This window comes from Misgurnus anguillicaudatus, chromosome 21, assembly GCF_027580225.2.
Source record: "Misgurnus anguillicaudatus chromosome 21, ASM2758022v2, whole genome shotgun sequence".
Taxonomy (NCBI): Eukaryota; Metazoa; Chordata; class Actinopteri; order Cypriniformes; family Cobitidae; genus Misgurnus; species Misgurnus anguillicaudatus.
The window spans coordinates 55,304,571-55,320,000 of record NC_073357.2 but is presented as its reverse complement, the minus strand read 5'-3'; the positions used below and the strand labels follow the sequence as shown (position 1 = coordinate 55,320,000).

The 15,430-nt window shown below is 35.8% G+C and overlaps 1 protein-coding gene across 2 annotated transcripts in view; it reads right to left on the bottom strand.

Annotated features, from left to right (window-relative positions):
* The window catches only part of dennd5a (DENN/MADD domain containing 5A), a 61,993-nt gene that overhangs the window by 35,387 nt on the left and 11,176 nt on the right, over positions 1–15,430 (bottom strand). The window contains exons 2-4 of one of the 2 annotated variants that reach the window (XM_055214115.2): positions 8,674–8,745; positions 7,955–8,064; positions 4,738–5,410 (exon numbers count right to left, since the gene is read on the bottom strand). In XM_055214115.2, coding sequence (XP_055070090.2) covers positions 4,738–5,410; positions 7,955–8,064; positions 8,674–8,745 — 855 coding nt within the window. The remainder of the gene's footprint in view (positions 1–4,737; positions 5,411–7,954; positions 8,065–8,673; positions 8,746–15,430) is intronic. The other variant, XM_055214119.2, reaches the window with a different exon arrangement.

Genomic DNA, 15,430 nt, shown 5'->3' with positions numbered 1-15,430 from the left:
ACAGACAGACAGTTGGTACTCTATAAATTATAGTATTTATATGCAAGAATGCCCTTGATATTGCGACGTTCCTGTTAGTCAAGTTATGTTGTCAGATTCCTAAGAGCCTAATGCACAATGCATTCTAATGTGAGCATTTAAAATGAAAAATGTCATGTTTCTACGCACAAAAAGCTGAAAATAGCCAATTTTAAGGTTAAGGTCTCCACCCTGCAGTCACAACGGATGACATGCATGTAAAGCAGACAAGATTAACCTTCAGTAATAACAACAGGCACATTCACGGATGCACACACCCTCACATCACGTCCCACACATCAACTATTGTATAAATTTATATATCATTATGTTTACCAAAAGATAACAGGTTCATATCAGGGTTATTAATGTTAACTAAGCCTAAAACAGATTTCTGATTGGATGAGCCACATTCCCATGACAATTAATAACCGCACACATACACTATATAAGTACCGCAACACATTATAAACACTATAGTGACATGTCTACCAGGTGCACAGTATATACAATCATACCACCCAGCACTGAGACGGAGGACTATATACAGAAATGCTAAGTAATTGGCAACCGTCCACTGATCTAGCAGCAGATGTCCATCTCAAGGATTCACAGGCATGAGAACAGGCCAGGACATTTATCCATTAGCTATGAATGCATCTACTATTTATAGCCCTGCGTAGGCTCTCTCATTTTTAAGAGATCATATCCTGCTGCGTGCGTGTGCGTGCGTGCAGATCCGTCTAAGGACAAATCCCTTCCATCTGAGATGCTCACTGTCCACAAACATTATGTTGCATTATGTAGCCTTCTGGCAGAGGATGATGTCATTTCCAACCAATCATATTTATGCTGCATCACCACCATCCTCCGTGTCTGGAGGAGGGGTTGCTAAGCAACACCACAGCGATGCATCCACCCAGCCCCCTGACGTTTTGTAGTTGCCCCCTGTAATTTGCCCTTTCTTGTTGATGTAATTGATCCAATCATCGCATCTGCTGCTGAATGGGGAAACAATTTCCCCGCGCCCCTGGAAATTTTCACCAAATCGCCCCGCTGAGGATTTCCAGTGCGAACAATACTTTTGCAAATGAGTTATCTAAAACACGATTGATAAAGATAAAAAGATCATTATAATATTGAGACACATTATAAATCCCCAGAACTAATTAAAAATATGTTTCGGACATCTAACAATTAACTTTTATAAAATTGTATAAGTAACTACTAATCTCATTTCCCTTACGCTCCTAAGAAAGCTGCGGGTTTAATTTGTGCTAAAGGGTGGCCTGCGAGTTTAAGAACAAGAACAAAGCAATAGCACGATCTCACACAGACACAGAGATATAGAGAGAGAGTGTGAAAAGAGAGAGAGAGCTTGTCGCAGTACACTGCAACCTACCCGTGTGTCTAAACCCAGCATGTGCTGGGAATGTGTTGAAATCCATGTTTGCATGGCATACATTGAAATACGGGCTGTGTTGCTTTTAAATCAATGGTTTAAATTAGACTTTAATGCTACTAATCTCACTTTAGTCTGGAAATCACAGGCAGGACTACATATTTTTATTATAATATATATTTTGAATTTAGTGCTTGTAGGGCTATTAAAACCGTGAAATGGGTGTCTGCAAGCCATTGCTCAGAAAACTGCAAATGAAGGACTTGGGGCTGTGGACATAATTTTTATGGGACTCAACTGTTTAAACGTAGCATGCAAATAACAGCATGTTTGCTATGGAGGACCACAAGAGTCATGCAAAATGCAACCAAGAACCCCCATATTCAACAACCACCCGGACAAAAAATAGCAATCAACACATTTGTTTAAAAATCCATTAATCAATCTATAAATAAATAGACAAAGTTACAAAATCATTATGCAACATTTTATTAGGCAACAAAAAGTGAGACCATAAAAATAAAAATTAATCCATTAATAAATAGTTCAGGGTAATGTAACAATTTGCAAGGACAACGTGGAACACTCAATGGGTTCATCATTTTGGATTGCATTTATAAATTCTTAATTAAATAATGGAATTTCAAAATTTATTTCAAAAAGCGATTTAAAAAGAGAAATGAATAACTGGATTTATGGATTGAACTACAAATACAGGTTTAAAAGGGCATTTCCATTTAACATTTCTGTTTTCATTTTCCCGATGTTTCTCCTTATTCTTTTTGCTATAAATCAGCGCATGATGTACAATCAGAGCCAATCAGCGAGCTTGTTACATCCACCTGGCCATAGCTAATTTGCATTTCTCATTTGACCAAAAAGCTAAATAGAGAGGCTAACATGAAAAGCAAATCGAATAGGGAAAAGAATAAGGAGAAACATCGGGAAATGAAAACAGAAATGTTAAACGGAAATGCCCTTTTAAATGCCAAATTTAAACCTGTATTTGTAGTTCAATTTATTAATCCAGTTATTTATTTCTCTTTTTAAATCGCTTTTTGAAAAACATTTTGAAATTCCATTATTTAATTAAGAATTTGTAAATGCAATTTAAAACTTATTGAGTGTTTTATGTTTTTTTTTTTTTTTGTAAATTGTTATATTAATTTGAACTATTTATTAAGTAAGGAATAATTGACGACGGGCCATTGAATTATAAGAAAATATTGCACACCGTGCCGTTACACGGCAGGTGTGCATTATTTTCAAATAATTCAAAGGACCGGAGTCAATTATTCCGCTTATACCACAATTACCACAAACATTGCTCTGGTGCCTATTTTTAAGACATTTGACAAGTTAGGTGTGCGGTTTACAGAAAAATAATCAACACCCATAGAACATTTCTCAGCCAATCAGAATGCAGCATTCAACAGACCCGTGGTATAATAGATTAATATTTCATTTCTACATTATTTTTATAATCTCACTTTTTATTGCCTAATAAAATATTACATAATAATGTTTTTTGTAACTTTGTCTATTTATTTATAGATTAATTAATGAATTTTTAAACCAATGTATTATTTGCTATTTTTATTGTCCAGGGCTGCGTTTCCCGATAACGTTGACTCTTAGCGCGCTACGAAGACTCTTAAGTTAAACCTTAACTACAGGTTTACCTTTTCTAGGCGTGTTTCCCGAACTGTACCTTAGCGGGTTTCTTAAGGTATACTTTCTTATGTACGACGTTACCAGGTGCTGTCCATGGCGATGGTGCTGAATAGGTTGATATCGATTGCTCGACAATCAATTGTTCACTTTATGTAATAGGTACTTCGCTGCGTTATGAGAGAGCGGTGTTATTTATTAAAGAAACATTTCAGAAATAGTTCAAGTTACATTTGTTAGGAATATCTGGTAAAAATATTTCAAATTGCAAACAACTAAATATAAACCTTGTATATTTTATTTTATATCAAACCCGTGCAAAACTCGCAACTTCATGTCCAAAAGTATAATGCATAAACTGCTCCAATGCATCCATTATTCCTTCACTTTAAAGGATAATTTATATTAGGGGTTAATAAATGCGTTGCACAGGGAAATAAGGTGGGTTGTGCAAGTCACCTGGCTTGGCATTACACTTAAAATATAGAAAAACAAATTGTTGTTCATTAGTTCACGCGTTTATGTGTTTGGACACTGCGCAAGCAGCGCGTTTACAATGCAGATAACGCTTAATGGACGCATTTCTGGAGCCGCGCCTGTCTGTTTACCTTAAATATAACATAAAATATATATTATATGATATATAAATATATAGTATGATTGTTTTAGGTTTAAGCTTTGATTAGTTTTAATGTGGAAAATGTGTTGACCTTATACAAGCAATTATCAAGTGGAGCATTTTCTTTTTAATGTTTATAAAGAATATGGCATGCAGTTGCCTCAAAGTTATAAAACATTAAAAAAACTTTGATGCAAAGTCGAATTAACATCAATAATAATATTTAGGAAAATCAACAATTATGATTTTGTGATGAATGTGCTCCCGTGGCATGCAATTTTTTTAACTTGATTTGTTTTATTTGCAGCTAAAATAGCCGGTAAACTAAAGATTTAACGGATATGAAATGCACAAATAAAATATTCGCTGTGTAGCTGCCTGCCATAGTTTCACCAACTCCTCCACCCAAAATCTTTTTTTAATAGTTTCTTTAGCCTGTAATAATAGTTCACAGCTTTTTTTCCATTCTTTGGAAAAAAATATAAAAAAATCTAACAACCATCAGTGTAATAATGTCTAATTATGTGAATGTTTTATTCTTTAAATAAATAAAAAATGCCTAATTTAACACGGAGTGTACTTCAACTTTTTTTTAAACAGATATTTAGTTTATATAGACTGCAATCTATACAAGCTTTTATCACAGTCATGGCCCCTAGCGGAGTCAAGTGGGATAAGGTATAGCTAAGATTGCTCCAGACCAACCTTCCGAACGAACGACTTACAGAAGAGATACGTAACTAAGAACATTTCGGGAAACACGTATTAACGATAATGTACAGCTTAAGGTACAACTTAAGAACGACGTAGAGCCAAGAAGGTTTCGGGGAACGCAGCCCAGGTAGTTATTAAATATTGAAGTTCTTTATTACATTTTGATGCTGGCAAGTTTAAGCTGAGTTGGCAGCACAAGTGGCTTCAATTATTAAAAACCTCTGCTATTATTTACAACTGGCTACAAGTCATTTTTGTGTGCAATATGCATCAGACTGTTAATAAGGTTAACATAAGGTTAAAAGCTACTCACGTTGTGAGTACAGAAGGATCTGGATCTCCAGTAGCGCGCAGGTAAAGAGTTGCAAAATGTTTTCCACCCCCAACAACTCAAACACTTCCTGTAGGTGAAAGTCAAAGAGGGGAAGCTCGGCCGTGCTCGGCCTCTGACACAACAACGGCCCGTAAACGCCCGAGAATTTCAGGGAACGCCCGGCGGGCGGCAGGGGAACCTCGTAGAGGAGGTTGTAGACGTAGCTCTCCAGCGGGAGGGGCGGAGGCTGGGGTGAAGTGACGGCCCGGTGCAGCTGTTCGAGGACCCTTCGGCAGGCTTGAGCGAAGGCCATCGGCGTAATCAGACAGATGCACTTGGACACGTACAGCGTATCGCGACTGATGTCGTACGAGTTGAAGCGTTGCAACCTGGAGATGGCGGGAGCCGCGTGCAGCTGCGGAGGGGCCAGCCGGGGGTCTTCTGAGCCACAAGGCGTGGGCGGAGCGTGCAGGATGTCATATTGTTCTGCGTTGTGCATGTGATAAAGTGTCTGCATGGCACTGCAGATCTGCTTGCTCGTCACCTCCTCGAAGAAAGTGAGGGCGAAGCCGTACGTCCGCGAGCCGTCCTCCCGTGTGATGATGAAGGAGTGGAACTGAGGCTCGCGTGTGTCTGACTGAGTCCGGAAGGACAGGCCTTTTGGCATACAGAGCTGAAGAAAGAGAGGACAACATGGGTGTGAGGCTTCATTGATATTAAAGAGATCCTTAATTAATGTCTGTTGCTTTCATAACAAAGTGTAGCTCAACTGGTACAGGATTGCATTAACAGAGCAAAAGCTCATGGGTATGACTGACATGGGCTGCAACGATTATTTTTATATAATCGATTAATGTGGCAATTAATTTTCAATTAATCAACTAATCAAATAAAAACTTTTTTTTTAAAATATTATAGCTAAATATTATTGTGCAGCTTTAAATAGTTAAACTATCAAAATATAAATAAACCAAAATAACTGAGTCTTGCCACAGATTAATAAACTCATTTAAATCTTAATTTTAGACCTTGAAACCCAACAACAATTAAACAAATACAAACTCACTTATATTAAAGGACAAAATTAAATATTTATTATCCAGCATTCGTTTGCGCTTTTGCTTCCATCTTTGTCCTGTCAGGGTTGCAACAAAACCAAAACCATCCCAATGGCCATTTAAAATTTGTCCAAAAGCATCCCAATGACTAATGAACTAATGAACCAAATCCTTCAATCTCTAACCCGCAGAAAACATCAAGCTGCGGAAATAGTTTAAAAGTTTCCCAATTCAGAACTCTACCAAAAGGCAGAGGACCTGGCAACGCAGCCTTGCTTTTAAACAAGCTGGATTCACGGTGAGAAGCAGCGCCTGATAAATGAATTTCATTATTGGTTTTTGGGTCAATGACATGACATTAATTATTTTGTGTCTGTATGGATAAATTAAATGTAAAAGGGTTAAAATTTCAAAATAAATTTGCAAATTACTTGCATACATTCTCTTTTTGAAGACCAAGTCTAAAATTAATATTTGGGGAATCATTTCAAAAATGTCAATGTGGTGTAACCGTTCTGTGTCAATTGGTGTAACTAGTATTTTTTTAATTAAAATATAAATATATTCATAACAAATGTGGAATAAAATATAATCATCTAGTTTAGCGTAATGCCATCAAGGTGGATAAAATATTTAATATTTCTCATTCTTTAGCGCAATTGGCGGGTACACCATTTGACATTTTCAGGTCCATTCAGTCTTAACTTTCATAAAAATGGTGCAAATGTAACTGCATAAAATTACCATAAATACACTGTGCATTGAAATAAACATGATGCATGCTTTAAAAAAAAAAATGTTTTTTTATTTACTCATCTTGCCAAACCTTTTTTATCACTGACCCTTTTATCAATTTTATCGATTAGTGATTGCATTTTCAGGGAACATACATACTGATCAAATGTATATATTGACATGCTTTATGTGTCACTTTGGATAAAAGTGTCTGCTAAATGCATAAATGTGACCCTGGCCCAGAAAACCAGTCATAAGGGTAAATTTTGGAAATTGGAAAAAGCTAAATAAGCTTTTCACTGAGGTATAGTTTTGTAAGGATAGGACAATATTTGTCCAAGATACATCTAGGGGTGCAATCTGAGGATGCAAAATAAAAAAACAAAATATAAAAAAAACACCTTTAAAGTTGTCCAAACAAAGTCCTTAGCAACACATTACTAATTATGAACACATTTTTTATATATTTGCGGTAGGAAATTCACAAATTATCTTCATGGAACATCCTAATGATTTTTTTTGCATTAAAATTTGATAATTTGACCCATACAACGCAATGTTGGCTATTGATATTAAATATACCCGTGCGACTTGACTGGTTTTGTGGTCCAAGGTCCCAAATGTAAATGTAATGTAATATAACATAATGTAATATATTGACCAGCTTACAGCTTAATATATGGACAAAATTCAGCCATTGGCTGTTCCGTTTAAGTAGCAGTCAAATAGTCAGCTTAAGATTTTGCAGTGATCATTTAAAAAAATATCACACAGAAATTATGCAGTTTTGTGTATAACTTTTAACGCTTTCAAGTAAAAAGGATTTTCATATGATAAATGCCCAATCAGCATCCAGAACGGAAACAAAGTGCTGGAAATTGGCCATAATGGCCCCTAGATTTTGGCATCAGTTGTTAACTCTTTCCCCGCCAGCATTTTTTTTTTAAAGCTGCCCGCCAATGCCAGCATTTTTCATGACTTTCACAAAAGTTTAATGCTAATTTTCTTCTTCCAATATATAAATATAAAATATATCAAATGAAAGAACAGACCCTATGCTTTTAAATAGAAATAAAAAAATTCTCCTATCTTTATTTGTTCTCTTTTTTCACCTCTCAAATTGGGTAGATTTCATCCAAAATACCAAATTTTGAACACAAAGCTGAGATAATTGCATTTTTGTAAAGCACTTTTGTTAGAGATCAGATTTAGAGCAATGACATACATAAGTTTTTACTGTTTTTGGATCAGTGGATGCTTTAGTGCTCTATAAGCTGGGTAAGAACGCCACCTAGTGGATAATAGCGAAAATTTGGATTGCCGTAAAAACTTGTAATTGGCAGGGAAGTGTTTTCTCTTAATTGACTAGATAATTCGCCAATTGCAGGGAAAAAGTTAAGCAACACACTATCTGCATCACTCACCATGCCCACAGCATCCTGGTCAAATGGGTTCCACTCCACATTTTCGGGAAAATGGGCTAGAACTTTGGATTTAAAAGTTCTCCGCAACGGACTCTGCTCAAAATTCTCACCTGGGATCAAGAAAGAGAGCAAAAAATTTAAAAAGACAAACCTGAAATTGATAAAGCTCTCTTTTCTGAAGTACCTTAATCATTTGTGGCAATTCAGAAGAAATAAAATCACAAATGAATCATCGTAATCGATCAACATACTGATATACGAAACAAAAATATTATTTATTATCTGTTTTACATATTGGTTCTCAAATATTTGTTTTTTGCCAGAAAAGTGATTGCAAAAACACACAAACATAAAACAAAACCCAGAGTGCTGAAATAGTACAAACAGAAAAGTTTGGAGAAAGCCATGTCTCAAAATCATTTCAAAGTGAAGTTACAGCTCAAAGGGAAACCCCTAAAAAAAAGATTCACCAAGCAGTGATTGTCAAACAGTGCTGACAAGTTGCTTCTGAGAGGCGAGGAGAGGAAGAGGAGGAGTTAAAGAGGAAGAGGGTAGGAAGTGATCCCGCGGTACCCCAGTGCATCTCACACATGAACAAACAGCAGTGCTGTGAAAGAAGTGCGTGTCAAGGTTAAAGGACACAAGCGGAGCTGTGGTTGACTGTGAAACAAACAGGAGCATTGACTGCAGCGGTGGAGAGCAGTAGGGTTGTTGGTTACCTTCTCCTGCACTCGCCAACTTTCCTCTGGCGTCATCTCTGAATTTAGTAGCCTGTATATATTGGCATAAAGCTACACAACAGATAAAACAACATGACAATTAATCACTCAGATGAAGAAATCGATACACACAGAGATTTCTTTACATCTTCATATTTTTTCAGATAAAGTTTGACCGATTCACCTTGCAAGTTCTGCTTGCTTTCATTTACAGTTAAAACATGTTAATGTGTGTCTGGATAAATGTTACAGGTATTTTCCTCTCCTCTGTTCCAATAAAACCTAATTTGTTCACCAAAATATAAAAGTTCTTTCATAATTGTTCACTCTTATGCCACTCCCAGATTTTCTAGGGCAGCAAGAAATTTTAGAAACTTAAAGGGGTCATATGATGCAGTTCCATGCTTTTGTTTTTGGCGTGTTAAAAGCACGTAAAGTCGCAAATATGAAAGTCTCAAACCTTAAAGACCTAAAAGTAAATGCTCATTCATGCCTTTCCCAAAAAAACGCCTCATTCAAACACTCCCCCACTTATCTACATCACTGTGTGGGAAGATATCCATAACACCGCCCAAATCATGTATAGACGGTTTCATTGGACACACGTGCGCTGACGCGATACACGTCTGGATCTGAACTTTACTTCCGGTTTCGATTTTTTTATGGTCTGACTAAACTGAACAGATGCCTCAACAAAAATAACAAATGTTTTGGTTTCCTAGGTAATCTATGTGTTTTGGTTTTTTTGCTTGTTATATCAATAAACTACATTTAAAGAACTTTGTTGTTTTTTATTCTTAGCGGAGTTTACCGGAAGTTACGTGCGGACCACGACAGCCGCTCGTTTATGTTGTTACTGCTGAAACCGTCTATTAGGGGGGTGTGATGAGACACTTAATCCACGAGACGAGACACGAGATTGGGTTCACGAGAACGAGACGAGACAATATTTTTACACTTTTTAAAAAATCCTCAATCATAAAATAAATGAATAAGAAACTGAAATTACGTCATTACTGATAATGAAGTAATTTGTTATTTTTGGGTAATAAAAATAGACCCAAGTGAGCAGTAGCCTTTAGAATTACATAATAACGAAGACGCAATAATAATTGGTTCAAATAAAGTACCAAAACCAAGTTACATTAAACAACATTACTTTAACAAACACATTACATTTGTGTCCTATAGACCGTTTCAGCAGTAACAACATAAACAAGTGGCTGCACGTAACTTCCGGTAAACTCCGCTAAGAATTAATAACAACAAAGTTCTTTAAACGTAGATTATTTATATAACAAGCAAAAAAAACAACACATAGATTACCTAGGAAACCAATACATTTGTTATTTTCGACGAGGCATTTGTTCAAGAGATCAGTTTAGCAACTAGTCAGACCTTAAAAAAAAACGAAACCAGAAGTAAGGTTCGGATCCAGACGTGTATCACGTGCGTCTGATGAAACGGTCTATAAATAAAAAGCATTATGTATGTATTATAACAAATGCCTGCAGGGGGCGATAGTGGACTCATCTCGCGGACGCTATCTTCACTTTCACCTTCGACAGAGAAATGCTTATTTTTAGCCAAACAATGTTTAAACCCATTTTAATATTTAATATATGTCCATTTCTTTACAATAGAAATGATACAGCCAGTGTCAATTTTTGAGCAAGAACATACAGACATTAAATCATGTAAACTCTGAGTGAGGGTTTAATCTGCTGAGACTTCACATCTGACACTGATCAACAGACAAACACAACGTGTCTCAGACTTCACACGAACATTATTGAAAACCCAAACAAAAAAGCAAATGCTGTAAAAGACAAATATAATGAATGCACTGTAAAAGGTTCAAACAGAAAGCTGCATCCTCTGGAGGTCGCATATGCAGGCTGCATACATCATCAAGGTTTATTTCAGATCATTAACTGAGCGTTACATTCGCAAGTTGTGAGCAGATTACAACAAGTTGCGATTAACTAAATAATTAGTATAGTTTATAATTGTTAATATTCTCTAATAAGTCTATATGAAGTAAATGTAGTTTGCAGTCTTTTATTTGAGAAACGGCCAGCATTTCACCTCCACAAGAAATCTCGCGAGACACAATTAATCTCGCGAAATCTCGTCACACCCCTACCGTCTATATATGCAAAAAAGGCGGAGCCAAAATACATTAATCTGGGATGGTATTACTGTAGGTTGAATAGATTATGAGGAAATTTTGGTGAACTATTTCTTTAAACATCATCTTCTCAGTCCCACCAGGGAGCGTTTGAGATATGTAAGTGATCTGTTAATCTGGTCACATAAAACCACTGAAATAGGACAATGAACAATACAGACTTCATGCAACAAGAACAGGCTTGTTGTCTCCGAGAGAGATTTCCCTGAGGAATGTGCTCAAGTTAAAGAAGAGGGTATAAATTTTAATGTCCCCAATCTTCACAAGCAAACATTTATTTCAATCAAATTCGTTATTTGTGGCAGGCAACAATTCAAATCTGATAATCACACTATCAGACTAATCTCACCTGGTTATCTTTCTAAAAAAAACAAAGATTGAGACTTCATCACACTTCATCTGCCTTGTTGATTCTCTAATAGTGTCTCACATGATTTATAACTCTCATGAGAAGCACAATGCAGAGTTCATGTGAGGATGAGTCAAGTCTGTAACAAATCACTCTTCATTTTGTCAGTATCAAACAAGCTTTTGGATATTATGAACTGCAAACATCAATAAGGTCAAGGCCAGAAGCACTCCAGCTATAAACAAACACAGAGAAACTACAGGAGTCTCATTCAAAACATGTCAGAAAGGAAAAACCCAATTCATCTCCGCGAGGGGCTGGCTGTAGATGATCTCAGACTGCAGAAGATTGTGTAAAATGTTTAATTGACATATTATAATAAATATACATTCATAACTAGACGTACAGTAAGCGGCCTGCAGTTTAACTACAGTATATGTATAAGCATCAAATAAAAATTTTAATATATTTCAAAATGTATTAAAAAAATGGCCAAAAAAATACATACACTAAAAAATATGTTAAAATGCGTTTACAAAAAAAAATTTCACCAATATATTTTTGGCCATTTTTTATATTTTGAAAAATAAATATATTTTAAAGGCATTTATATAAAGCTATAATAATATACTTATTTTATATTTTAGACATATTTTTGTATTTTGGTCAGGAATTTTTTTTGTCGTATTGTAATTGTTGCCCCTGAAGTTAATATATGAAGGTTAATACTAAATATATTTTTAAATTTAAAAAATATTTTTAATTAGGCTTTACTTTCTACTAAATGTATTTAGCATCTAAATAAATTAAAACATATTTTTGGACAAAGAAATTTAATTTTTTGCTGTATGTGACAGACTACAGACGTATGCTGCGTACACACTAGAAGCTATTTTAAATATTTGCGTAAGTAGATTACAAAGTCAATACAAAGAAGCAAATAGACACGAATTCGCCCAGGACAACGTGAATGAGGCGAATTGGGCGGCAACACGCGCGAAACATGCGCCTTCTTTGCAAGTTGAAAATATTTCGCTTATGTGGAAAATTCCCAGTGACGCAAAGATCCCGCAAGTAATCTACAGCGAGGAACCCAATGCTTCGCTTTTGGTGCGAGTACGCAGCATTGGTTACTGTTGCGCCACCTACATCATCGTAAACACAATACAAATAAACGCACAACACAGGAGCAATGAAGCATATCGATGGGGGCATTCTTAATTTTTGGCATGTGAATGTTGTACTGCGAAAAAAATAAAGTTTTGGATGACATCACTCGGCTTGTTCAATAGCGCACAAGGGTAAGCTAATCATGCATTTAACAATGACGCTCTATTTGACATTTCTTTCTGACAAATCAGTGATCTGCAGTGTTACACGTCCCATTTTAGTATCTTTACGGTTCGCTTGAAACCTCAACCGAGGTGGTCCTAAAAAAGTACCAGGTACTACGTCGGTACATAGTGTTTGGGACAGACTGAGAAGAAAGGTGGAGCAATAACGTAAAGTATGTGAAAAATTATATGTTACAAGGCGGCATGTTCTAGTAGTACACCTCGAGGCGAAAAAGTAAGACTTTGTTAAAGGGCATAATAAAACTCCTTTTATATTAGCTCTCTGGGGAATAAATCAATTATCATTGCTGCAACAAGTGATAAAGTAAAACCAGGTAACATACAGCCTAATTGCAGAACCGTTGCAAATAGAAAGCTATTCAGAAAACAAAGGTGATAACATCTTTCTAAGCTACATGCCAGTGTAGTTCATGTAAAGCAAACAGTTCTGTGTGGTTACTAAAAGCTTTCAGTCTGTTTGTTTATCAGAGAACAGTCAGAAGCCGCAGAGAAACCTGACCTGAAAGCACAACGTATGAGGAGTTGTGATGATGACCTCTGTAGACATAGAGAAGAACATAAGCCATCATATGAATTTTAAAGGACTGGTTATATAATGAAACTCTGAAAGATGCATTGATTGTTATTCAAGACAGATTTTTTTCCAATACCAAGCATGAGGAGACATGAGGAGTGATTATAGATTTTTGGTACATCATTTGAGAAACGAGACATGTAGACTACATCTACAGTAAAGAGAGGGACTTAAGCCTGAATGCACAGCCTTGCAAAGTACTGTATAGTTTATTTAACTCGCATTTATTTGACTGATTTAAAATGCAATGCATCTCCTGGGTACATACTTCAGAACCTACTATTCTGATGACGAAATTTGCGCCACGCACTCGTTATGCGGACCCTCGCGTATGCACAAAAACGAGACTATACTTCCAGTTTATAAATGAACTCCAGATAGGGAGATGAGAAACAGATGGTGGATGATGTTTTCCAGTGACAATGGTCTGCAAAAGCAAAAATCCAAACAGCTGAAAGGAGCAGCACGCATAAAGTCCTTCTGCGCACGTCTAAAATTTCCCTAAACTCAAAACAAAACCATTGCATGTTTCTAATCTACGAATCTCTTGCAAATGTCTTCACAGCCTCTTTCAATATACTCAAAACAATCACAAATCAACCTACAATATTTAGTTATCTCTATCAAGTTTTAAAGCGCATTTATTTTATTGCTTAAAAAACCGTTATTGGGTGATTCTTGCGAAATGAGGTGTCATGAAACATTTGATAATAAAAGTAAATGCTATCAAAATAAGAAGCATACAGTTACAAACCACTCTTCACGTACTGTTTTGCACATGATTTCAAATGACATCATATAAACCAACTTTGTTTTTTCCACATTTAAGGGAAAAATTTTCATTACCGCAATGTGTCTGAATGACTGAATTTGGTTTCTTTGACATGGAAATATTTATAATTAAAAATCGAAAAAATAAAAAGCTTCAGTGCATGTTATACTACAAACATTTACAGTAAAGAAACATGTGGTATTTGGTGATCATTGGTAAATGTAGAGATAATAATAAAAAATATAAATGTGTCCAAGAAAAAAAATGTCATCCTCCGCAACAATTTTCAATCATTGTTTAAGCTGTCAAGGAACTAACATTAAAAAAAATAAAATTTGTTGGAAGGGACATAATTGACTGTGAAACTCAAAATGGCTACCAGGTAAGCAGTTCTTATTTTTTCTCTCCAGATAAAAGTTGAAATTTTGTTTGTCATAGTACCTAGACAACTTTTTAGTTCTAATTACCGAAACATGAGTTTGTAAATGCATACATTTATAGTAATATCATGTTGCGGTAATGATCATTTTTGATAATGATAATCTTAATAATGTAAACAATTCTATAAGAAATATGTTTTAAATCCTCCGAAATTAATGGTTATAGTAATTCAGACCTAATAAAAATTGGCTTCAAGGGCTTTTTAAAAAATTCTGATGCTGGACATCTTCTAAGTCTGGATTTCGTGAAAATCACCCTATTTTGTGTACTTGGTAATACAATGTGTTTGCGTGGTTTTTGGTTAAAAAACACATTATTTTTCACATACCGTAAATTTTTGTAGCTCCAGATTTCACTCTCTTCCTGAAACGCACAGATTTTGTACAAAACTCATCGATTTGAAAAGTGCCGTGTCCCTGATTGGCCAGCTAATCTGTATGTTGTGATTGGCCGGAAATGTGATGCTCCTTACTATGTTTGAAAGATTCGGTCACAATGCAATGCTAACAGGAGTTAACTTACAGGCTATGAGCCGAAGCGGGAGAAATTATGATAATGTCAGTCTTGTCTACATCACCAATCACAGGAAGTAGTAAACTGTTGCTTACAACCCGTGTGTTTGTTGTAGTCCAAGAAAAGAGATTTACATTGGAGACAATAACTAGCATCATCGTTTACTTTGGGATATGTACCTTTTGCATTTCGTTAACATCTACTAATACACTAACTACACACCAAAGGAAATGTAAAATCGTAAATCGGACCATAGCTTTGCATGTTTATGGTGTTTAGGTGTCATTTTGACCCATTCTTTCAAGTGTCAGCTTGTATGACATTAGACACAGTAAAGACTGTTAAGCAGTATACACTTCTGTTTACTTGTCCATCTCTAAAAATAGCAAAGACTTATCCAGCTCTTCTTCTAATGATGTCGACTGTTTCACACATCTGGTGTATGTGAGGCATCACGTATTTATTTCGGTGCCTTTATTAACAGTTTGCATCATCAACGTGCATCACAAAAGCAGCACTGTCAGTCGAGTGTTGCACGTCACATGCTGAACTTTGCAAAAAG